The 25906-nt window shown below is 35.4% G+C and overlaps 1 protein-coding gene across 5 annotated transcripts in view; it reads left to right on the top strand.

Moving 5' to 3' along the window:
• The window catches only part of CHD9 (chromodomain helicase DNA binding protein 9), a 286505-nt gene that overhangs the window by 206858 nt on the left and 53741 nt on the right, over window positions 1-25906 (top strand). For all 5 annotated transcript variants that reach the window (XM_021717459.1, XM_021717461.1, XM_021717462.1 and 2 more), the window contains 5 exons: window positions 4524-4634; window positions 8950-9146; window positions 9873-10072; window positions 19381-19540; window positions 19973-20062. In XM_021717459.1, coding sequence (XP_021573134.1) covers window positions 4524-4634; window positions 8950-9146; window positions 9873-10072; window positions 19381-19540; window positions 19973-20062 — 758 coding nt within the window. The remainder of the gene's footprint in view (window positions 1-4523; window positions 4635-8949; window positions 9147-9872; window positions 10073-19380; window positions 19541-19972; window positions 20063-25906) is intronic.

Here is a 25906-nt window from a genome sequence, read left to right as displayed (position 1 = left end):
GAGATCAGCCTGGGCAACTTGGTGAGACCTCATCTCTACAATAAATCAAAAATTAGCCGGGCTTGGTAGCACATGCCTACAGTTCCAGCTACTTGGCAGGCTGAGGCAGTAGGATCACCGGAGCCCAGCGGGTTGACGCTGGGGTGGCCCTGAGCTGACGCTGGGGTGGCCATGAGCATGCCACTGCACTCCAGCCTGGACCACAGAGTGAGACTCCAACTCAAAAAAAGAAAGAAAAGAAATTGGCATGGAGCGGACACCATGCCCACCTACCAAGGGAAGACTTCTAAATGGTGACATTAATCTTTCCTATAACAGAAAGTACTATAAAGACAGTAGGTGCTACAGAAGCGCCCTCACATATAAGCAATTCACTTGAAAAATGATTCAGATGGATTTATTTTGTTTGTAAATTAAGTATTTCAAAGTCTTCCCTTGTTAGGCGGGCATGGTGGCACGTGCCAGTGGTTCCAGCTACTTGGAAGGCAGAGACAGAAGGATCACCTGAGCCCATCAGGTCAAGGCTGCAGTGGCTGGTGAGTGTGCCATTGCACTCCAGCCTGGGTGACAGAATGAGACTCCTACTCAAAAAAAAAGAAAGAAAGAAAATAAAAGTCTTTCCTTGCAAATAATTTAGTGATTTAATGATTGAAGGAATGCATTTTAAGACTAGTTTGTGGGTAACTAGGATTTTAGGATTTAATATTTGCAACTTACGTAAATCTGTAACTTAATGACATCTACTGCGACAGGAATTTTATTTCTGTAGGAATAATCCATTGTCACCATCCTTGAGAAGCATGTCAGTTAACTGTAGCATGTTCTCTGGCCAGGCTTGGTGACTCACACCTTAATCCCAATACTTTGGGAGGCCGAGGCAGAAGGATCACTTGAGGCCAAGAGTTCAAGACCAATCTATCAAGACCCTGTCTCTACTAAAAATAAAAATAAAAAATTAGTTGAATGTGGTGTCTCAAACCTATAGTACCAGTAACTTCGGAGGCTGAGGCCTTGTAAATCACTTGAGCCTGAGACATCAAGGCTGCTGTGAGCTATATGATCACACCACTGTACTCCAGCCTGAATGACACAGTCAGATCTTGTCTCTAAAAACAGAAAATAAAAATGGCATCTTCAGTTACTTAGACGTTTTTAAAAAATTTATTTGTAAAATAAATTTATTGTTTTTCTTATACTGAACGTGAAATGAAATGAATACAATGAATGAATGAAATGAATAACAAAGCTATTTAATTGTGAAATTTAATTTCCCTTGCAAATTATTTCAATTATCAAGTTATGTGGTATCAAAATAAAAATGATTATACACTGAAAGAGTTTTTTTTTTTTTTAGGTTAGCAACCAATAAGTAACATGCTGTAAAATCAGATTGTTTCCTTTCAGTGACTTTTCACATGTGATGACTTTTTGTGTTAAATGTTCTCCAATTCATATAAAGCGAATTCTCGTTTACTGAATTGATTAAATCTCAAGGGCATGTATCAGTGAAACTAGTACAGAATAAGACCCTATGAACTTCACTCAATAAACTATTCACTGTTCCTGAAAAGTGATGGGTTTACATTAATGAGGATATTAAAGTATCAGATGTCCTCAGGTGTTAGAAATTCATTTCTGAATTAACAAAATGAAGTCCTCTCCTAGTTAAGGAATTACTTGAGTGTAGTTACATTTCTGTCTCTCATATTCATTCATGTTAGTTTGATGTGCTGTTCTCATATACTTATTTTAAACAGATTATGATGGCTATCTTGTTTTTGTTTTATCACACTAGTTAGCCTTTGTTCTTTCAAGTTGGATATGAGATTTTATGATATGTGGTTTCTCATTAAGAATTAACGAATTATCACAAATGTAGTGGCTTAAAACAACACAAATTTATTCTTTTGTAGTTCTAGGTGTCAGAAGTCCAACATGAATCTTATTGAGCTAAAATCAGATATCAGCAGGGCTGGTTCATTCTGGAGGCTTCAGGGGAGAACCTGTTTTTTATCTCTTCCTCTCCCTAGGACTGCCTGCATTCCTTGGTCCGTGGCCAAAGTACTTCAAACTCTGCTTCTGACATGTCATATCCTTTTTGTTTTCTGAAGTCTAATCTCCCTTTGCTCTCTCTTATAAGGACTCTACCTCAGCCTTCCAAGTAGCCAGAAAAACAGGTGTGCACTACCACGCCCAGCTAATTTTTGATTTAGGGCCCACTTGGATGGTACAAGCTAATCTTTCTATTTCAAAATCCTTAATCACATCTGCAGAGTCCCTTTTGCCATATAAGAGAGCACTTACAAGGTTCTAGGGTTTAGGTCCAGATATTCTGGGGGCCATTATTTAGTGTGTCATACGCATCCTTTCAAAGAAATAAAAAATTACTGTTTTTCAATATTGTCATAATATTAAAGGTATAGTTTAGAGCAAGCAAAAAAGGAATTTAAATTAATTTCATTAAAGCATTTATTCCTGTCATTTCTGTTTCATAAATATGCCAGCAACATACACATTTTTGAATACTCATAGTTTTTAACACTTGCTCTATACAAGCACCTTAAAAGCCAAACCTTGAAATAATGATAGATGGAATGAATAAATGTACTTATTACTCGGTAAACAACAACATGAATGGAATCTGAAGTTCAGCAAGAAGGATTTAGGTGTTTTTTTTTTTTTGAGTTGGAGTCTTACTCTTGTCACCCAGGCTGAAGTGCACTGGCACACTCACGGCCACCCCAGCGTTGACCTGCTAGGCTCCAGTGATCCCTCCACCTCAGCCTTCCAAGTAGCCAGAACAACAGGTGTGTGCTACCACGCCCGGCTAATTTTTGATGTATTGTATGCCCTAGCTGGTCTCGAACCTGTGAGCTCAGGCAGTCCACTCTCTTTGGGGTTCCACTGAGCAGAGTCACTGACCCTGACCACGTTTAGTATTTTAATTCTTTTCCTACTCATTTTTTAGACATTTTATAAAGTTTTAAACTGCAACTATAGACAGAATAGTTTAATGAAATTTTGTGTACATATTACCCAGCTTCAACAATGACCAACATATGCTAAACTTGTTTCATCACTAGTCCACCCATTTTTCATATTGTTTTGAAGCAAATCCCAGGTGTATCATCACCTTTATATGTTTCCATATATATCATTAAAAATAAAGACTTGAAAGCACAACTACAGTACTATTTTTTTATTTTAATTTATTTATTTTTTTTTTAGTTGGAGTCTCACTCTGTTGCCCATACTGGAGTGCAATGGCATGCTCCCGGCCACCGCGGCCCCAACCTGCTGGACTCTGGCATTCCTTCCGCCTCAGCCTTCCAAGTAGCCCAAATTACAGGCATGCACTACCACGCCCAGCTAGTTTTTTATTTATTGCAGAGACGAGGTCTCACCAAGTTGCCTGGGTGGGTTGCAAACCTGTGGGCTCAGGCAATCCACTCGCTTTGGCCTCCCAAAGTGCTGGGATTACAGGCTGAGCCACCGAGCCCAGCCTACTATACTATTAATACTTTGAAAAATAAAATGAGAATAATTTTTTGATATTTTCCAGTGCTTAAACTGGATATTTTGAATGTCATAAATAGCTTTTTTTCTTTTAACAGTTTTATTATCTTTAAATGTAGGATTTTCTACATTTAAAAATTTTATCAAAATGGTTTTTAATGAAGATTTTTATCTTTTGATTATATCCCAGATAACTAGATTGTATCTTAAAGTCTTTTACCAGTTAAAATCTCCTTTGAAAACCATTTTATGTGACCATTTTCTTCCATTCTTTTATAAAAGTTGACATGCATTTTTCAGGTTCCTTTCCTTCTTAAAGCATCGTGTATCTTCTCTGCTTTTCTTTATTGTTATAAAGCACTTTGGTGATATTTCTTTGATGTGGCATATTTATGTTCATTGACTTCAAGTTGTAAATAATGATTATTAGTCCACAAGTTATAAAGTTGAAGTGTGATATCTAAAGTTTCTTCCAACTAAAAGTTATTTTATAATTTCCACAGTGATTAAGAAAATAAGTAAGTTATTTTTTAATTTCCCATATGCTGTGTGTTTTTTCTTTAGGAGATATATCTATTTGAAATTATGATGAAAATAAAGTAGTATACCATAAAATGAACTGCATAGTGCAGGCAGGTTTTGGAATTCTTGTTCTAACCTGATCTGTTAATTTTCATGTAGTGTTCTAAGCAAATCTCTGACCTAAATATCTTCCTCACCAAAAAAGATTTGATCCTTGCTTCCCAAAAGTGTGAGAGTTAACCAAGAGTTATAGCTTGTTTAATTCTGCTCCTAAACTCCAGCTTGTGTTGACATTAAGCCTTTGCCTTAAGCAGATGCTGTGCTATGTTTCTGACCACTGGATTTGAAACATCCTTTGAACATATATGTATACTGAATTCAAATTCTACCTACAGTAAATGTGATGAGATACCTTAAATATACTTTGATAGATTTTTTTTCCTCTGTGTCAAAACATTTTGAAAATTTGTCATTATGTATTTTAGGCGAGTTTTGTGGCATCTGGAAACCGGACAGATATTTCTTTAGATGATCCCAACTTTTGGCAAAAATGGGCTAAAAAGGCAGAAATAGATATAGATGCCATCAGTGGCAGAGTAAGTATTTCTTTTCGTCTAAAAAAACCTCCTTATGGGTTACTTTGGCAATATTGTAATATCTTAAGGAGTTCAATAATGCATTTACTGAAATAAATTTTTGCATACACAAACTGACCTAGGGTAATGGACTGAAAATCAAACACTGCTTCAATTTGTCATTTCTAGAATCTGTCATGATGGATTGTAATATATAGAAAATTTAACTTTTGGGTCTAATTCGCATTCAAAATTATGTGTTTTTAGTTTTGTTAAAATATTTTTAAATCATAGGTTACTTTTATTTTGCTCTTTAACTTTGCTTTCTTGGTGTCAGAATCCATTAATTCAGTAAATTATAAACGGAAAGAAAAGGCAATTAAGAAGGTGGCATTTTTAAACCGTTTCGTTTAGCATTTTTCAACTTTCTTTTATGATTTCCCTCAGAGCCAAGAAAGAAAGGGCCAAAAAGCTAAAAATAGAATTCATGGAATTGATAATAATAGCATAACTGTTTATTTACTAAGACATTTGTCCAATAACTGTATGAGAATCAATATTTGTGAGATTTATCTATCAAAATAACAGCTAAATGATGAAAGGAATTTTATATTATGCATTAATGCATGGGATTAATGTCATTTATGATTATTATTGTTTAATATATTTTGGAAATATATTTAATTCCATGTGAAACAAATAATTAAACTTGAAAAGATAATGTTAAAAATATTATTTGTACCAGGCACAGTGGTTCACATCTGTAAACCCAGCACTTTGGGAGGTGGAGGTAAGAGGATTGCCTGAGCCCAGAGATTCAAGACCTGCTTGGGCAATTTGGCGAAGCCTCATCTCTACAATAAATTAAAAAATTAGCTGGGCATGGTAGTGCTGGTTAGATACTTGGAAGACTTGGGCAGAAGGATTGCCTGAGGCCAGAATGTTGAAGCTATGCGTGTAGTAGCTATGAGTGTGCCATTCTACTCCACCCTGGGCAACAGAGTGAGACTCCAACTTAAAAAGCAAAAAACTAAAACATATTATTTGCATATGGCATGTTCACATACCTAAAAAAAAAAAAAAGAGGAATTTGCAAAACACTATTTCATACAAGAGTTTAGTGAATTACTGGGTAGGAAATACATATGGTAGTTGGCCCTACTGCTTCACAGTAGGAAAAAAGATATAGAACACTTAGGAATATACCTAAATTTTAGTAAAGTGAAATTTACTTGGCAGATATGTCAGTTGAAAATATTTTAATTTTTTTTTTGTCGTTGTTGTTGAGTTGGAGTCTCACTCTGTTGCCCAGACTGGAGTGCAGTGGCCGCTCCCAACCACCGCAGCCTCGACCTGCTGGGCTCTGGCGATCCTTCCGCCTCAGCCTTCCAAGTAGCCAGAATTACAGGCATGTGCTACCACGCCCGACTGTTTTTTTGATTTATTGTAGAGATGAGGTCTCGCTGCCCAGGCGGGTCTTGAACCCGCGGGCTCAGGCAATCCACTCACCTCAGCCTCCCAAAGGCGCAGGATTACAGGCTGAGCCACCGAGCCCGGCTCATATTTTAAATTTTTAACAGAGTTTATAAACATCAGAATTTCAACTCACAGGTGTAATGCAACCCAAAATCAAAATGGATTTTTTTCATATAACAAGACAAAATAATTTTTAAAATTTCATGGGGAGAATAATTATTTAATGTACTCTTAGAGCTCTGTCCTATAGCAATAAGCATACATGTATGTCGATAATGTCATATAGTGATGTTCATTGCAGCATTTTGTTATAGCAAAAATTTAGAAACAAAATATATATTGGAGCTATAGTACATTCATACTGTCTAATGGAATAATTTTAAAATAATAAACTGAAAGAAGCACACTTAAAAAAATAATTAACTAACATAGAGCTCTGAGACAGAAAGAGAAAAGGAGAGATGTAGAATAATTCTTACGATGAGACCTCTGTGATTTTCAACAACATATATTGGTACTTACATTGTGTTCGGTAAGAGCATTAAGAAAGATACTTAAGATAAGTTTAGAGAGTAAAGAAAACAAAATAATTAGGTGGTAGAGAATGCTAGAATAGTAGACATAGCATTAGGTAAAGTGATCAAGGGCTGTCACTCTGAGGGGACATTTGTACTGAGACTTGAATGACGAGAAAGAGCCAACACAATGTAAAGAGGTAAGGAAAAGCTTTTGAGGCAGAGGGAATGGCAGTGATCAGTTGGTGGAAACAAGCTTAGTGTATACCAGAAGCAGAAATAGGCATTATGACAGAATGTAGAGTTAAAGAGTGTGGTAACAGGTATGGTCAGAGACGAAAAACATGGATCAAATCAGCAGGGCCTTATAGACTATTTTAAAGAGTCAAGGATTTTATAAATAAACTTAAATAAGCATATATTCATTTAATACTTGTGCATAACATTTTTAAGTTTATACTTTGATTAAAAGTTAAATAATTTTCTGAAAATGAAATACAATAAAGACTAGTATATCTTTCTATCTACTAAAGTGTCAAAATATGTTAATATAAAGCAACAATAACTTAAATGACATGATGCTGACAGAACGATACAAAGAGAAAAGATATAGGATACAGAAAAAGGTCAAATTATGAAGTTTTAATATAGAAGTATTAAAGAAAACAGAACTATTTAATAAACTGTGATTAGGATACTGGGTTAACATTGGGAGAGCATTGTAAGTTTTTAAATATTTTAAAATCAAAGCATGAAAAATAGAAGAAACTAAATTTCTTTTATTAAATATTTGATGGGAAAACATTCTCAATTAGAAAGAAATCACAAGGAAATGATTGGCATATTCAACTATATTAGGGTTATATAATGGAAAAATGAAAGTGCAGTCTGCTTTGTGACACTGTCATAGATATGTATATGAAAGTGAATGATTTTATTGTATAAAAGCTAATATAAGTTTTTGAGAAATTCATCAAAATCTCAGATTATGAGTGAAACATTTGAAAATTTATACAAGAAAATTAATACAATTATTTTTTCTAAGAGAGGAGAAAGGCGACAATTCTTTCTTAACAGAAGAATTACATTTAATAAATGTAGAAAAAAATGATGGACTTAGAAAATCATCATTAATTCATTATCATAATAATTGTAGCATAGAAGATTCATAAATAAGTTCTAAAGTTAGTGAGTGAAAATTGAAGGAGACATAGGACATTTATGTGTCCTCAAATTATATCTTCCAAAATATTAATTAGTTACAGAAGGAAAACTGGTAACTTTACTTGACAAAGTTAACATTACCTGTAATAAGATATATTAACATCATGCACACCTTTAATTATAATATACTCTGTACATAGTATTGTATACTAGGACCTTTATGGCCTGTTCTCTTCTTTCTCTTCTACCATTTATCCTCTTCTGCTCTAGAACTAATTAGGCATTTCCAGAGCTTCTGACACCATTTCAAGCCACTTGATCTTTTGTCTACTTGTAATGCTATCTCCTCCCTTGAGGCCTGACAAACCACTTCTTGTTCTTTAAGAATTCTTCTTGATATCACTACTTTTTGAAATTTTTCAGGCTTCCTTTTTACCCATCTGGTATCAAAATATTTCATTCTAAATAGCATTTATTGGATAACACATTTGTCTGATCCTTAAGACTACGGATTCCTAATGAGCAGATACTCTTATATTCATCATTATATTCACAGTCCATAATATGTTACCTTAGAGAAGCTTTTCCACAAAGGTAAAAAGTTTGTCAACTTAGGTTGTTTTTAATGAATTAAACTGAATTGGATGTAGTGAAGTTGGTGTTTTTACTGCCTTGCTTTTTGTATAATAGTGTAAGTCTTTTGTAATGCACTGAAAAATATTCATAATGTTTGTCCAATATTTTCCTTCCTAGATATTTCCCGTCTTTAAGATCTGTCTTTAGGATAAACTTAAGTCACAAAGATTTACCTTAGCATTATTTGTTTTAAAAATTAAAAACAATCTAAATGATGTGTTAATTAGGTAAATTATGAGGCATAAATTTAGTTTAAAAGTTTTTTATGATTATTGCAGCACAAAAATTTTTATCATAATAATGCAAAATACAAAATTCATTTTATTCTGTGACTGTAATGTCATAAAAAGACATATGTGGTAGTGAGAATGTTTTAGGAATATAAGAAATTTTAAGTTGATTTGACTGGTTGGTGAAATTCTTAGTAATTTTTTTATTTCTATAGTTATTTTATTGTTTGTACAATATGAATGTTGAAAATATAGATCTTTGTTATAACCAAAATCATAAAAGGGCCTTCAAGTAATAGCTGTTAAATTTTACAGAATAGCTTAGTTATTGACACTCCAAGAATTCGGAAGCAAACAAGACCCTTTAGTGCCACAAAAGATGAATTGGCTGAATTATCTGAAGCTGAAAGTGAAGGAGATGAAAAACCCAAACTCCGGAGACCATGTGACCGTACCAATGGCTATGGAAGAACTGAATGCTTTAGAGTTGAGAAAAACCTGCTAGTTTATGGGTAAAATATTACTTTTAATGTTTACTCTAAGTAATCCGGTATATAAAGTTACAGATAATATATACTATTTCTGAGTATATTTTTTAATCTTGTTAGAATCCGTAAAATTTATTTTTAAATTACTCTCAATTTTTGTGTTTCACGTGTATTTATTAGAAGAATTATAATTGTAAATGTATTACTAAAATCACACTCCTTGTTTTCAAATTTGCATATTCAGTAATACAAATTAGATGATGTTACTATTGAATAAAACAGAAATTACTGCATCATGTTTCTACATTTTACACATATGGGGGAAATCTTCATTAGCAAACCCTATTAATGACAATTTTTTTTTTTGAGTTGGCCTCTCACTTTGTCGCCCAGGCTAAAGTGCAGTGGCACGCTCATGTCCACCCCAGCATTGACTTGCCTTGCTGGGCTCCAGCGATCCTTATGCCTCTAAGCCTTCCAAGTAGCTGGAACTACAGGTGTGCGCTACCATGCCGGGGTAATTTTTTTTTTTTGGATATAACGTAGAGACAAGGTCTTGCCCAGTTGCCTGGGCTGGTGTCGAACCCACAAGCTCAAACAATCCACTCACCTCAGCCTCACAAAGTGCTGGGATTACAGGCTGAGCCACCGAGTGCAGCCTCTTTTAGTTTTTCATACCTTTTATTCATGAGTTATGTTTTTCTCTAGAATGTGACTCAATATTAATGTAAACACACCTTTTTTACTCAGGTGGGGCCGATGGAGAGAGATTCTATCTCATGGCCGTTTTAAAAGGCAGTTAAATGAGCACGATGTAGAAATAATTTGCCGAGCCCTCTTAGCATATTGTCTTGTTCACTACCGAGGAGATGAGAAAATTAAAGGTTTCATATGGGATCTCATTACTCCAACTGAAGATGGGCAAACACGAGAACTACAGAATCATTTAGGTAAGAACATTTTTAAATTTTCTTTTAAAATCTATTTTTGGTTACATAAGTAATACTTAAATCTTCTCCTAGCAAATATTAAAGCATTACAGATAATATTAAAGAACCTTAACCTTCACCTCCAATTTAAGTTACAGCTTCAGAAAATGCCTATGTTGTCAGTTTGGTAGGTTTTACGTATTGCTATCAAATATGTATCCATTTGGAAGTTGTATGTCTTAGAGGTCTTTTCATCTGTGTTCATATAGATCTATGTCATTTTTTTTTTAAATTGTTTTATTTTAAAGATGTGGGGTACAATTCAGATTGGTCAAGTGGTCATCGTATAGGTAAAGGTTGGACCTACTTTTGGTCCCCACTTCACTTGGTTTGAGATCAGGTACCCTTATTGATGATATGTGCTCCCCTCCCTCTACTGGCAGTGTCCTGCTACTGCCAATTTCTTTCTTACTGTATTATGGTAAATGTTCAGGGTCTACTTATGAGTGAGAACATGCTCAGTTCTTTGTTTCTGTGATAGATCACTGAGTATGATAGTCTCCAAATTCATCCAAGTTGCTGCAAAATCCATACTTTTATCCTTCTTTATGACTGCATAATAGTCCATTATTTATATGTACAACATTTATTTAATCCAGTCTAGTTTTGATGGGCAGTATGGTTGTTTCCATGTTTTTGCTAGTGTGAACAGTGCTCCAAAAGCATGTGTTTACAGGTATCTTTTTCGTAGAGTGATTTAATTTCCTCTGGATATATTCCCAGAAGGGTGATTGCTGCCATGGAGGGTCAATTTCTAGTCCTTTTAGAAATTGCCACATTGTTTTCCATAGAGGTTGAACTAGTTTGCATTCTCACCAATATTGTAGAAGTGTCGGTGACCGGCACCGACCGAGGGAGGGTTAGGACCCGCACCGGAGAGTCAAGACAGAGAGAAGAGACCACTCGGAGGCAGTTCTTCTGGGATTAGTCTGATCAGGACTGAGTCCAAATTTTATTCGGACTCCTTCCAACTTATATACCATTTTCTATACCCTCCAGCAGTGTGATAATCACTTGCTGGGGGCGTACAAATTCCATGCATATCGCGCTTTACAAACTATGCATCACAAGACCATCACGAGACTTGCAAGTTCCAAGCAAACAATTACAATTCCATGATGCATGACGTACTTCACAAAACTTACATTAAAATCACAGGTGCACAATTTCAATACAGATTGTTCAAAGTGTTTTCCATAATGTTCAATAAATCATTCATATTATACTTTTTGTTATAAACCCTGATTAATACAAAAACTTTCTAAGTTAACTCTAGGTTCAACCCAAGTTCACTGACTCCTAATATTTTTAACGATTAATACTATCAACTTAACACTGTACTATAATCTATAAGTTTAGTTAAATGACTTAACTGTTAGTTATACTATTAACCTATTATGATTTAACGTAATGACTTATAATTCAGTTAAAACTTATTCTTAAACTCCCAAACTTTACTATAATTCATATGAGTTTCATATGTCTAAACTTTAATTTTTATATAATCTGATGATTGGACTTTAATACTATGCTATATCTTATTAAGCTAATACCTTATCGTTAATTCTTTCATAAATCTTATGGTAGTTGTCATACTCTTGAACAAGGAAATGTATGGTTGCCATGACGGTGGCCATGGGCTGAAGCAAACAGAGTTTCGGTAATTAACGAAACAAAAAAACGTTCTGCCTGGCTAGAGGCAGGGCGATAAAACTATTATGGTAATTTAGTTTCTAATCTTAGCTCTAGGGGAGACTGCTTTCGGGAACAAGAGCTGATTAACCAGTCTACCAGGAAATAGAAGTTAAAAAATATCTAGAAAGAAGTAAAACTTAGAAGGGACAAGGTCATATAAAATAATTCTGCTGTGCAATTTTCCATCAGGTGTATAGAGATTTACTTACAAGTTTTACTGCCATGTATGCACACTGGTCACTAATCACACGCCAATATTATAGGTATAACTGATATCCTATGTCAGAGGCGATCTTCCAGATGGGCCTTTACAGGCCTCAGCCATGTAGCTATAGATGTTGGCTCCCAACATAGAAGGGTTCATTATTCTCTACATCCTCACCAACATGTTGTTTTTTGTTTTATTAATGATGGCCATTACTGGAGTGCGGGGGTATCTCAGTATGGTTTTGATTTGCATTTATTTGAGGATTAGTGAGCGTGAGCAGTTTTTCCTGTGTTTGTTGGCTGCTCATATGTCTTTTCTGAAGTGTCTATTCATGTCTTTTGCCCACTTTTTAATGGGGCTGTTTTTTTCCCTTTCGGCACGTTTGACTTCCTTGTAGATCCTGGATGTTAGGCATTTGTCAGATACACAATTGGCAAATATTTTTTTCCATTCTGTAGGCTGCCTTCCCACTCTCTTGATGGTTTCTTTAGCTTTGCAGAAGCTTTTCTGTTTGATGAGACCCCACTTGTCAATCTTTTCTCTTATCGCATAGGCTTTTGGGATTTTGATCAGGAATTCATTGCCTATTCCAACTAGCATGAGGGTGTCTCCTGCATAAGATGTTTAAAATTTGGAGTATTACATTTAGGTCTTTGATCCATTTGGAGTTGATTTTTGTGTATGGTGATAGGTAGGGGTCCTATTTCATTCTTCTGCACAGTCAGCCAGTTTTCCCAGCACCATTTACTGAATAGGTTCTCCTCTCCCCAGTAGTTGTTATGGGAGGCTTTGTCAAAAAAGAGTTGGTTGAGAAATTCTGGTTTTGCTTTCGGAATCTCTGTTTTGTTTCATTGGTTTATATGTATGTTCTTGTACCAATACCATGTTGTTTTGATTATTGTATCCTTATGATAAAGTTTAACGTCTGGAAGTGTGTTACCTCCCGCTTTCTTTTGCTAAGAATTGTTTGGGTTATTCATGGTTGTTTATGTTTTCTTTTTTTTTTTTTGAGTTGAAGTCTCACTCGATCGCCCAGACTGGAGTGCAGTGGCCACTCCCGGCCACCGCAACCTCGCCTGCTGGGCTCCAGCGATCCTTCCGCCTCAGCCTTTTTAGTAGCCGGAATTACAGGCATGCGCTACCACGCCCACCTGATTTTTTGATTTATTGTAGAGATGAGGTCTCACTGCCCAGGTGGGTCTCGAACCCGCGGGCTCAGGCAATCCACTCACCTCAGCCTCCCAAAGGCATGGGATTACAAGCTGAGCCACCAAGCCCAGCTGTTTATGTTTTCATATGAATTTCTGTATTATAGTTTCCAGGTCTGAGAACATGATGTTGGTAATGTAATGGATATAGCACTGAATCTGTAGATTGCCTTGGGTAGGCTGAATATCTTAACAATGTAGATTCTTCCAATCAGTGAGCATGGAATATTTTTTCATTTGTTTTGTCATCTTTGAGGTCTATGTCATTTTTTTGATGTTCTGCTTATTATTCAATAGTTTGGATTTTCCATAATTTATTTAGCATCTCCTTTAATGGTGGACATTTAGGTTGCTTTCCAATTTTAAACAACTAAAAAACAAGTTTTAATGAAGATTCATGTACCTTCTTCTTTGTGCACATGAATAAATCTTTTATTAAAATGGATCTCAAAAAATATAAAAATAGAATTAAGGTATAGGTTTTATACATCTTTAGTACCTAAAACATCTATGAGAGCATCAGTATCTCCTGGGAGCTTCTTAGAAATGCAGACTCTTAGGCCTCAGACTTACTGAATCAGAAACTGCATTTTAACAAGATCCTCAAGAATTAACACACATATTGAAGTTTGGGTAACATTGATATACAATTTAAATGTTCATAAATACTTAATTTTTTAAAATTATTATTTATTTTTCTATTGTGGGGTACAGTTAAGGGTTAGGTATACAAATATGCTCCGTTCAGTCACCCTTGTTGACATAAATACTTTAAATTGCTGTCTACAGTGGCCATATCGATTTACAGTCCTATCAGAGATATGCGCAGGTACTTTTTTCTTTGTAGCCTTACTATCAGAACATTGTTTTCTGCATAAAATAATTATTTTATAGCATTAAATAATAGAATTTTTTAAAAGTATGAAGGATTATGCCCTTAAATTTGTTGTAATTTTGTTATATTTAATTTTTTAAAATCTGCCTGTTATATGCTTTTTGTGTACTGGAAAGATAAGAATAAACAAGATCCCTGAACTCAGAAACTTACCTTCTAGTCAAGCAATCAAACATAGTAGGAATGTAGATTAATTCATTAATTATAGATGTGGTAATTACCGTGAAGTAAATGCACTATTGAGATGAAAAACAACAGACAGCACCTATTGTAGGTAGGGTGGTCAATATAGTCCTATCTTAACAGGAGACAATGAAATTAATTAATGTGAAGAGCTGACTTCTGGATAACAATGGAAGAATCACATAAATGTAATTTTCACGTTTCCTTGAAACCCCACTAGAGGTAAAGCATTACGTTTCATAAAGTACAGAACAAAAGACCTGGTTTCTTCAACAAATAAATTATGGGAGTAGGAGTGAATAGAGAGGGTATCTACACACCAGTGGTTCTCAACCAGAGATGATTTTGTGCCCCAATTATACCCCCACCACAGACTGGCAGAACTTTGGGCATATTACTAGTATTTAGTAGGTAGAGGACGAGACTACGTAGATAGGCACCCACAATTAAGAACTCTCCTGCTCACAATGTCCATAATGCCAAGATTGAAACTCTTCTATAACCCAAAAGAGATTTAAGAATTATCAACCAAGTGCAGTATTTTGGCTTTATTTGGATCCTGATTGAGATAAACAACCCAGGGGAATTTTTATTATTCTTTATTAGATAATTGAAATTTTGCATCCTGAATATTAAGGAACTCTTACTGCATTCCTTAGGGTTGATGTTGGTATTGTAGTTACTTTTTTAAAAATGAGATCTTTTCTTTGTATATTGCTAAATATCTTTTAGCTGTTGCTAAAAGATAACTCAGATATTTACAAATGAAATTATTGGTGTCTTAGATTTACTTCAAAATAATATGAAAGGTTGAGTGGTGAAGAAAGTTAGCTGTAATTGACTCCATCAACGATTTCATCTACTTTTGTATGTGCTTATGTTCCATAACTTTAAAATAGGTATACACTCTCAAAAACAGGGATAATGGGAGAGAAAATTACAACAAAATTTTGCAAGCTAGAACCAAATATATTGGTGAAATTGATGTAAGCTGATAGAACTGAACCTTAGGTCAGCAGTGGGAAAAAGCACAAATCAAACTGATTTGTTTTACAGATTTTCCAAAAGTCTCAGGAATTTGTGACAGCAGGAACTTATGGAAATAGACATAAAAGGATAGGGGCTTTAATTCAAAGCTGTTTTGAATTAAAACAGATCCCTAAGTATGCTTTTCAACTTCATGTAACCAGGATGAAAAGTGACTGAAAGTTTATTTTCTGGAGAGAGTAAAATAGAACTCTGGGTTGCTTTGGTAGTTAAGGTGTGGAGCTATTAAATGGGGATTAAATGAATGCATGCATACTGGCTGATGTGATTCTCAAGTGAAAACAGCAGTTTTCTTCAGTGAATCTGACCATCCCCAAACCTAAAGATAACAAAAGGAAGAAAGCCCAGTCAATTACCTTTCAGTGTGTCCTCAATCAATGAGTTCCACCCATTCAGACTACCGGTCACCTTTTTGATTTGCTGTACTTCAATATGAACAAACACAGCCAAGGATGATCAGATATCAGAGGAAAGCCTCTAATATGAAAGATAGAGACTGTAAACAAATCATTAAAATAAACTTGGAGAAAATAAGGATTACAAAAGGGAAGACAAGTGAACATATAGCAGAAATGAAAAAGTAAATAAAAGACTCAAATGATGAATTTATTAAAATAAGTAGAAATATGGAATAGCTATAGATTTTTATAAAGAAAATATAAGTATACATATTTTTAAATTTAATTTGCAGTGTTTCATTTCCAAACCAATGAGGGTGGAAAGGACTGGCATACAGAACTAGTTATAATTCTAGCAAAAAAGAATAAGAAAAAAGAAAAACAGGAAGGAATGATAGAAAACAATAAAATGAGAAGAATAAATATGAGTATGTGTAAGCAGACTAGGTATATCTTCACTTATTAAAAGATTAAAATTGGTATTTAGGGAAAGTCAACATTTTTATACTTCAAAGAGTTGTTATTAAACACCAAAAAGCCGGGCTCGGTGACTCAGCCTGTAATATCCCGCACTTTGGGAGGTCGAGGTGAGTGGATTGCCTGAGCCCGCAGGTTCAAGACCTGCCTGGGCAACTTGGCAAGACCTCATCTCTACAATAAATCAAAAAATTAGCCGAGCTTGGCAGCATGCGCCTGTAGTTCCGGCTACTTGGAAGGCTGAGGCAGAAGGATCGATGGAGCATAAACACAAAAAAGAAGTTTGTAAGATAGAGATTTAGCAAAAACAATACCATGAAAATACTAAACTGTATAAAACTCTTATAGTACTGTTAACGTAAAACAAAATAAGTTTAAGATAAAAGGGACTAATTGGGATTTAAAAAAGACACACAATCTAGTAATCATAAATAATAATTCAAAAATAAAATATAACAATTATGAATATGTGTGCATCTAACAAAGTAGTCTCCGAATATGAAACAAAAAAAGCTGCCAAAATTATGAGAAATAGACAAATCCTCATTAATGCTTCTATTTGCCATTGTAATGGAGCACATACGTGGTGTAACATGGCAAGGAGAAGATAAATGAAATGCAAGAATTTGAAGGAAGAGTCAAAACCACATTGTTAATAATTGTGAAAAATTATGAACAAAACAACTCAAATATCATGGAAAATAAATATGAGGTGGTATAGTCATGCAGTAAATTATTACACTACACATAAACTAAAATAGATTTGTTAGAACTGCATGAATCAGCATGGATAAATCTCAAAACATAGAGCAATAAGTTATTCATATATGATATAAAGTCTAAAAACTTACATATTTCTTCAACATGTAGTAGTATAAATATTCATGGAATGAAAAATAAATTTAGAGGAGTGGTGATCTCTGGAAAAGAATTAATTGGATGGAAGAGTACTATATTAGGAACTTCAACTATGTGTTGGTTTTTTTTGTTATTATTTTAAAGATGTGGGATGCAATTCAGGATTAGGGACATAAGTGGTTATCGTACAGATGAAGTTTGGACCTCCTTTTTGTCCCTACTTCACCTGGTTTGAGATCAGGTACCCTTACTGATGTTATGTGCCCCCCCCCTTTCTTTTTCCCGTGGCAGTGTCTCACTGCTGCCGGTCCTTTCTTATAGTATGTATTATGGTAAATGCTTAGGGTCCACTTATGAGTAAGAACATGTGGTACTAAGTTCTTTGTTTCTTATCTGTAGATCACTGAGTATGATAAACTGTAAATCCATCCAAGTTGCTACGAAGTCCATAGTTTTGTCTTTCTTTAGGGCTGCGTAATATTCCATCATGTATATGTACCATATTTTTTTAATCCAGTCCACTTTCAATGGGCGACACAGTTGTTTCCATGTTTTTGCTATTGTGAATAGTGCTGCAGTAAACATGCGTGTGAATATGTCTTTATTGTTGAATGATTTGAGTTTCTCCCAGAAGGGGGGATTGCTGGGTCATATAGAAGGTCGATTTTTAGATCTTTTAGAAATCACCACACTGTTTTCCATAGAGGTTGTACTAATTTACACTCCCACAAACAGTGTAGAAGTGTTCCCTTTTCTCCACATCCTCTCCAGTATCTGTTGTTTTTTGAGTTATTGATGATGGCCATCCTGAGTGGAGTTAAGTGGTGTCTCAGTTTTTGATTTGCATTTATTTGATGATTAGTGAGGCTGAGCATTTTTTTATGTGAATGTTGGCTGCTTGTATGTCTTCTTCTGAGAACTATCTAATCATATCTTTTGCCCACTTTTTAATGGAGCTGTTTGTTTTTTTTCCTTTAGCCACATTTGAGCTCCTTGTAGGTCCTGGGTGTTAGGCCTTTGTCAGATATACACTTGGGAAATACTTTCTCCCATTTTGTGGACTGTCTCCCCACTCTTTTGATAGTTTCTTTTGCTTTGCAGAAGCTTTTCAGTTGGATGAGTCCCACTTGTGTATCTTATCTCTTATGGCATGGGCATTTGGGGTTTTGATCAATTGTTCATCTATTTCAATTTTAGTAATTTCTGCGTTTTGTAAGATTCTTATAGTTTGAGGTTACATTTAGGTCTTTGATCCATTTAGAGTTTCTTTTTGTGTATAGTGATAGGTAGGAGTCCTGTTTTAATCTGCATATGGTCAGCCAGTTTTCCCCACACCATTTACTGAGTAGATTATCCTCCCCCCAGTGGTTTTTGGTAGAGGCTGTAATGTTCCCTTTAATAGAAACTGAGCAAATATGAAGTATGTGAACATGAAGAGTAGCAATGCTTTTTTGTGTTTTAAAAATATTTTCAACCGGGCTCGGTGGCTCAACCTGTAATCCCGCGCCTTTGGGAGGCTGTGGTGAGTGGATTGCCTGAGCCCGCGGGTTCGAGACCCGTCTGGGCAGCGAGACTTCATCTCTACAATAAATCAAAAAATCAGCCGGGCGTGGTGGCGCATGCCTGTAATTCCGGCTACTCGGAAGGCTGAGGCAGAAGGATCGCCGGAGCCCAGCAGGCCGAGGCTGCGGTGGCCGGGAGCAGCCACTGCACTCCAGTCTGGGCGACAGAGTGAGACTCTGACTCAAAAAAAAAAAAAAAAATTTTCATAAATAAATAACAATGTTTAAGTATTTTAATATTTTTAAATGCCTAGTATTTCAAATATTTTAAAATTAAACTCTCAAATAAATAAAATAAAATGAATTTGGCTATTTCAGACAGGACTCCCTATTGGCTAACCTAATTCATGTTACTAGTAAAATTAATTTTGTAAAGCAACAGGAGAAAATGTATCTTTTAGTAACTAGGGAAACAAAAGTAAGGTAGAGGGACAAGTTTAATCTTTTGGTTTTTATATTTGGGGGAATGATCTGTTTTGAAAGAAGAAGGAAAATCAGAATTACTAATTTGAAATACAGAATTGTTAGATATTTGGGGGAAATTGTTTTAATATGTATAATGTCATCATCTTGACCTGTGACTGGGTCAGTATTGTTGCCATTAACACTTGAAGGATCTCTTTGTCACCTGCACAGACCTCAGAAAGTCTCTAGAAATGTCTTGCATTGAAAAAATTTTCAAATTTTGGGTCTTTGTACAAGTACTCCTAATTTCACATGTCCTTCTTATTTTAACAGGCCTATCAGCTCCTGTACCAAGGGGTCGTAAAGGGAAGAAAGTAAAAACACAACCAAGCTCATTTGATATACAAAAAGCAGAATGGCTTCGAAAATATAACCCTGAGCAGCTACTTCAAGATGAAGGCTATAAAAAACATATAAAACATCACTGTAATAAGTAGGTAGTAGGGTATTTTTGGGCAAACTCTTCAAATGTTTACCTTTCTGAATTTATTAACACTCATAAAGTATCCAGATTTTGAGTACAGAGACAGTATGGTCTAGCTCCAGTCCTAATTTTAATCATGCAGGGTATCTGCCAGCAAATCATATCTCTTATACCATGATGCTCCACAACAGATAAATAAAACTGTTCCCCAGATAGCTTATTATATCTTACTTGAATATGAAATGATGATAGTTGTGAAGATTTTGGAGAAACTATATATTTATATTTATATATGGTAGTATTAAGTTCATTTAACCTGAAGTAATTATTTCATTATTATAAAATTTGTATACAGATTTCTCCTAATTTTAACCATGTGGCTGAATTTTTTTATATGATTGATATCTTTGTGACTTTAGATTTATTTTCCTTTGTTTTTAGGGTTTTGCTTCGAGTGAGAATGCTGTATTATCTAAAGCAAGAAGTCATTGGAAATGAGTGTCAGAAAGTATTTGATGGAGTTGATGCAAGGTAAATTAAAGTATTTTATTTTTTTCAGAGACAGGGTCTTGCTATTTTTCCTAAGCTGACCTCAAACTCACGGGCTTGAGCTGTCCTTTCACCTCAGTCTCCTGAGTAGTTGGAACAATAGGTGTCCCAAAGCACCTGGTTTAAATAATGTTTTCATATTTATTTTTCAGTAACATGATGAGGCAAAAAATTATATGACCAGAATATCATATATTAGGTAGTTGCTTAGTGAAACTAAGAAGGAAAATCCATCAGACTTAGGGATTTACTTCTTCCCAATTTATTGCCTCTCTTTTGTTACCTTTATCTTTGGCTCTGTCACTAAAAATCATAATAGTAATAGTAGTAATACTAAGACTGGTATCTAACTGAGTTATCACTAAAGCAGACACAGATTTAATAACTGATTCATTCATTCCTACAGAAACAGGTTTTTTTTTTTTTCCAGTGAAGATACATAATTCACAATTAACTGCACCAGTTTAATGTCTTTTTAAGTGACTTGATAGGAAATTGGAAAGTGCCAGATGGGAGAGCACAGTTGGTTTAAGGTCTTCACTGGCTTCATATTTAAGAGGCTGGTAAGAAACGTGTAAGTACAAAAATCAATCAGGAATCTTATAAATTCTGCTTGGTCTAGTTTTTTTTGCCTAAAGGTTAAAAGTCTTCTCCCCATAGTATTTCTGGAACCATAAGTAATTCTCAGATGTTTTTTGAATCATACACAATGCAGGTATGGTAGCCCTTTGCACTCGGATGTCCTTTCTGAGGGGACATCGTAAGTCTAGCAAACCATTTTGATATCCCCTCTCATGGGACATGAAGAGATTGCTGATGATTCTACAGGACAAACTTCTGCCAGTGCCAATTTTTCAAAAATGTATGTTTCCTTGAAATTTTTCATTCAAATTGTGTGAAAAAGCAAATTTTAAAATGGGACATATACTGAGGTATATCTTTTAAAATATCAGCTGGCATTATGTAGAAAGAGAATGTGTGAAGTACTTTCACAGTGTTGCCAACACTTCTTTGTAACAGAAGATAGCAATAAAGAGTTTGTATAAGAGAGGCAGCTGTGGGTATACCCTTTGTTATCATATGATATAACTTGATAAGATAGATAAACAGGTTACTGTATCCTTAAAAGAGAGTTTCAAAGTTGAAGGCAGATCTTATAGAGGTATCTAGTGGCACAGATAGAATATTACCTATCTTCATTAAGTAAGAAAAGTAAAATTGGAAATGCAATATTCTTTTGATAAATTTTTTGTAATTTTGTAATTACAGTTAGAAGTTTTTTATCTGTTTATTCAGCTTGTGAAACAATGGCAAAATAAAAAGACAAACGTGAGAGTTATAAGCAGCAGTGAAGATGAGTTAGATTTAGACTTTTATACAGATAAGTTAGAAAAAATAAACATTGATGTGGAAGAAAACAATAGTAGTGATAGTGTTATCATCCCAAGAAGAAAACAGGCGAATGTAAATAGAAAGTGATAGCGATGAAAGTGTTAGTAGTTTTGAAGAAGTAGAAGACAATGTATCTTCAAATGAAGAATGGAAAGATGTTGATTCTCCAGTGAGAATAAATTTTGTTGTACATCTTCAAACAACAGGCCCACAAATAAGTAATATGAGAGAACCAGCAGACTATTTTACTCTGGATTTTGCAAATGAATTAGCGGATAGTGTAATGAAAGAAACAAATTCTGACGTGGATGAGAAAATAAGGAAAAAACAGCTATCACACAAATCGATTTGAAATGAGTGGCATTACATTGACTGACAGTAATTTTAGTTTTTATCAAAGTTATCCTATCTATGGGAATAACTCAAGTATCAAAATTGCAAGAGTATCAAAATTACTTTCAGTAATAAAATGCTCTTAAGAAACATTCAGTAGATAAAGATTTATGCAGATCTTCTGGATGCATCATTTGAAGACACATTTGTTAAGTGATGGGATTATTGGAACTCATATTCAAAGACCAATAATTATTTGGAATACATCTATTCAAATTTTTCACAATATTTCATAACAGATCAATTTGTGTTGACAAATCCATTGTTCAATTTAAAGGGTGAATATAATTTATTTATAACATAATGGTCCAAATACATCTGGGGTAGGCACAGTCATTCAAAAACAGGGTATCTTTTTTCAGTACTTCCCTACAATAGCAGCATAACATCCAAAAACATCATTTAACCTAATCTTGTAAACCCCAGAATTCCATTACATTTATATAAAAAGTTGTTGGAAAAAGTTCCCAGTGCAGTAGGGTACCACATGTTTACTGACAGATATTATACTGATATCATCCTAGCAGAAGAGCTACTAAAGATGAAATGTCATTTTACTGGTACAAAGTCAACTGAAAGGAAATACCAGCACAAATATAGAAGCCATCGTTCTTAAAGAGAAAAAAAAAAAAAAACATACAGGAAAAATAATCTTATGCTTCTTGTGTGGAAAGACAAAAGGATCATGACAATTCTCAGCTCTTGGAATCATGTAGAAATAAAATCTACCGTGTGGACATTACATGATGGAATTATTAAATCAGTCAAAAAGCCTGAAATGATTCTAAATTATATTGCATATATAAGCTGTGTGGATTGTACAGATTAGTATGCTTCTACATATGGTTTTTTGTGAAAATCTTTAAAATGTTGGAGGAAATTATTTTTCTGGAGACCAGAAATATGCATTATTAGCTCCTATATACTGTACTGAGCTTCAAAAAAGAATAGAAAAATCTGTGTTCCATTTGAAATTTATCTAGCGTCTGATAGATCAGTTGAGAAGTGGTTTTCAGGAATCATGTATGTATCCTTCCACATCATCTTCAAACAATAGACTGGACAATAAATTACATTTGACTAATGTGAGAGGAAGAAAATGAGACTGCACTGTCTGCTCGAATAGAGAAACACTGTAGAAGACCTCAAACAAATTGCGACTGCACAACATGTATCAATGAACCTGCAGTGCATGTCGTTGACTGTTTCACACCATACCACTCATTAGAAAAATATAGGTCAAAATATAAGATATAGCCGGGCTCAGTGGCTCACCCTGTAATCCCACACCTTTGGGAGGCTGAGGTGAGTGGATTGCCTGAGGCTGCGGGTTCAAGACCTGCCTGGGCAGCGAGACCTCATCTCTACAACAAATCAAAAAATCAGCTGGGCGTGGTAGCACATGTCTGTAATTCCGGCTACTCAGAAGGCTGAGGTGGAAGGATTGCCGGAGCCCAGCAGGCAAGGCTGCAGTGGTCAGGAGCGGCCACTGCACTCCAGTCTGGGCAGCTGAGTGAGACTCCAAATCAAAAAAAAACAACAAGAACAACAACAACACAAAAACCAAAATATAAGATATAAAATTTAGATTTAGAACATAAATAAGTTCCTCAATATCCAATATTCATTATAAGACATATCATTACAATAAAATAATTGTTTCCAGTGCTATACTGTTTAATATGAAGTGATTAGTTTTTCACTGTCTCATAAAAATGCATGGTTGAGTTACAGGTTGGTGATTCATGAGATGCCTCTAAGTGCAAAGGGTTAATATCCATATTATTAGCTATAATTTTATTGTGTGTAGAGAATCTCCTTCAACTCCCTATAATAATTCTTCTGTAGTATGTTTTTTCTGTCAGCTCTACTTTCTTTTTTTTTTTTTTTTTTTGAGTTGGAGTCTCACTCTATCCGCCCAGACTGGAGTGCAGTGGCCGCTGGGCTCCGGCAATCCTTCCACCTCAGCCTTCCAAGTAGCTGGAACTACAGGCACATGCTACCACACCTGGCTAATTTTTTGATTTCTTGTAGAGATGAGGTCTCGCCAAGTTGCCCAGGTGGGTCTCGAACCCGCGGGCTCAGGCAATTCACTCACCTCAGCCTCCCAAGGCACGGGATTACAGGCTGAGCCACTGAGCCCGGCTTCAGTTCTACTTTCTAAGTAGATTCTTATCTATTAAATTTGCAAAACTTATGTCACGAAAGGAAAAGGACTGCTTTTCTGATAACAATTTTATGTTGGAACATCGGAAAAACTTAGAAATTCCCATCATTTGAGTGCTTTTAGTGCTCTGAGAGACGTGATCTGCTATGGTAGAGGGAATGATGGTATAAAGAGTGGCACTGTATCAATAATTAAAGTGTATTGTTCATTTATATTCTTAACAATTTTCCTCAGGAACTTAACAGAAGCTTAAGAATTGTTGAGTTCCAGTATTTCCCTTGGAGCCGCATCTTTGAATAGATTTGTATAGCTACCTTTTTGTTGTTCAACTAATAAGTGATATGGCTCTTCCAATGACATTTTTATTTGTAGCGTCCTTTATTTGTAGGGTCTTGATTCTTAGAAAATAGAGGATAGCCAGGCTCGGTGGGTCAGCCTTTAATCCCGCGCCTTTGGGAGGCTGAGGTGAGTGGATTGCCTGAGCCTGCGGGTTTGAGACTCGCCTGGGCAACAAGACCTCATCTATACAATAAATCAAAAAATCAGCTGAGCCGTAGCGCATGCCTGTAATTCCGGCTACTCGGAAGGCTGAGGCGGAAGGATCGCCGGAGCCCAGCAGGCCGTAGCGGCGGTGGCCGGGAGCGGCTACTGCACTCCAGTCTGGGTGACAGAGTGAGACTCCAACTCAAAAAAAAGAAAATAGAGGATCCTTGGTTCTTCTTTACATTTGGGAAGCCAGTTGTTTTATCTGCAGAATCAGATATTTGTTTTCATTTCTGGCTTGTCTAGTTCCTAGGTCTGTTTGAAAACATTCAGCCACGTGTTGGAGATCTTCTAAACTGCTGATTTTCCAGAAACACTTTTTGAGTATTCACTAGGCACATGGCACTGTGAAGCACTAAGGATACAAAGAAAAAACACAGTCTTTATTTCTAAAGGAATTTACAGTCTCAGTAAGGGGGAAATAGACAAATCGATACTGCAATGTAATATGTGCTTTGATGTATATATGGGATACCAGGGAAGTGCCACTAAGAATTTTTAGTTTCATCTTGCCTCTTTTTTTTTTCTCTAAGAGACAGGATCTCACTGTCACCCAGGCTGGAGTGCAGTTGAGCTTCTGGCCTCAAGTGATACTCCTGCCTCAGCTTCCTAACGTGCTGGAATTATAGACATGCACCACCATGCTCAGCTCATCTTGCCTACTAATACTATAAGTAATCTTCCCCAATTTTCTTCTCCAGTCTTTATTCTCTCACTCCATCCTTAAACCCTATACTGAACCCCCCCATTCTCAGCAACTGATATTTCTTTGGCTTTGTAGAGAAAATGTTAGCAAGCCATAAAACAAAACTTCCCTCAACTTTCTGTCACCAAATCTAAACTTAACTTTTCTGTTCTCATTCTTTTCTTCCCTTTTATTACAGTGGAAGAAGTTTTATGGTGACTGACTATCCACCATATGACCCATTCAACACTCTTTCTCAGTTCCTTGATCTTTGTAGCCATCTTTTTTTCTCTTCACTGCAGCTGCCTACTCATCTGGTCATACACTTGATCTTGCCATCACCAGTAACAGTATTACTTCTAAATCTGATTTTTCACCATCACATCCTTCATTCCAACTTATTTAACCTGGTTACTTTTCACTATAATTCTCTAACCTCATCACAGTATCCCCACATCTTACTACTTACTCACTAGCCATCTTTCCTGCCTTCCCTTTCTTCATTATTCAATTTAGTTTCTATAGTCTAGCACTCTACTTGTTAACTGAAATCCCTTACTCCCTTTGCCTGCCTTTCCTTCTGTGTTCTACATATCTGTCACAACCCCAACTCAGGTTAAACCCAAATACCATTTACCTTTTGCCT

Source organism: Carlito syrichta, unplaced genomic scaffold, assembly GCF_000164805.1.
Source record: "Carlito syrichta isolate Samal-C Ts95f unplaced genomic scaffold, Tarsius_syrichta-2.0.1 Scaffold309768, whole genome shotgun sequence".
NCBI lineage: Eukaryota > Metazoa > Chordata > Mammalia > Primates > Tarsiidae > Carlito > Carlito syrichta.
Note: the sequence above shows the minus strand (reverse complement) of the source record. Positions and strands in the feature narration are given on the sequence as shown.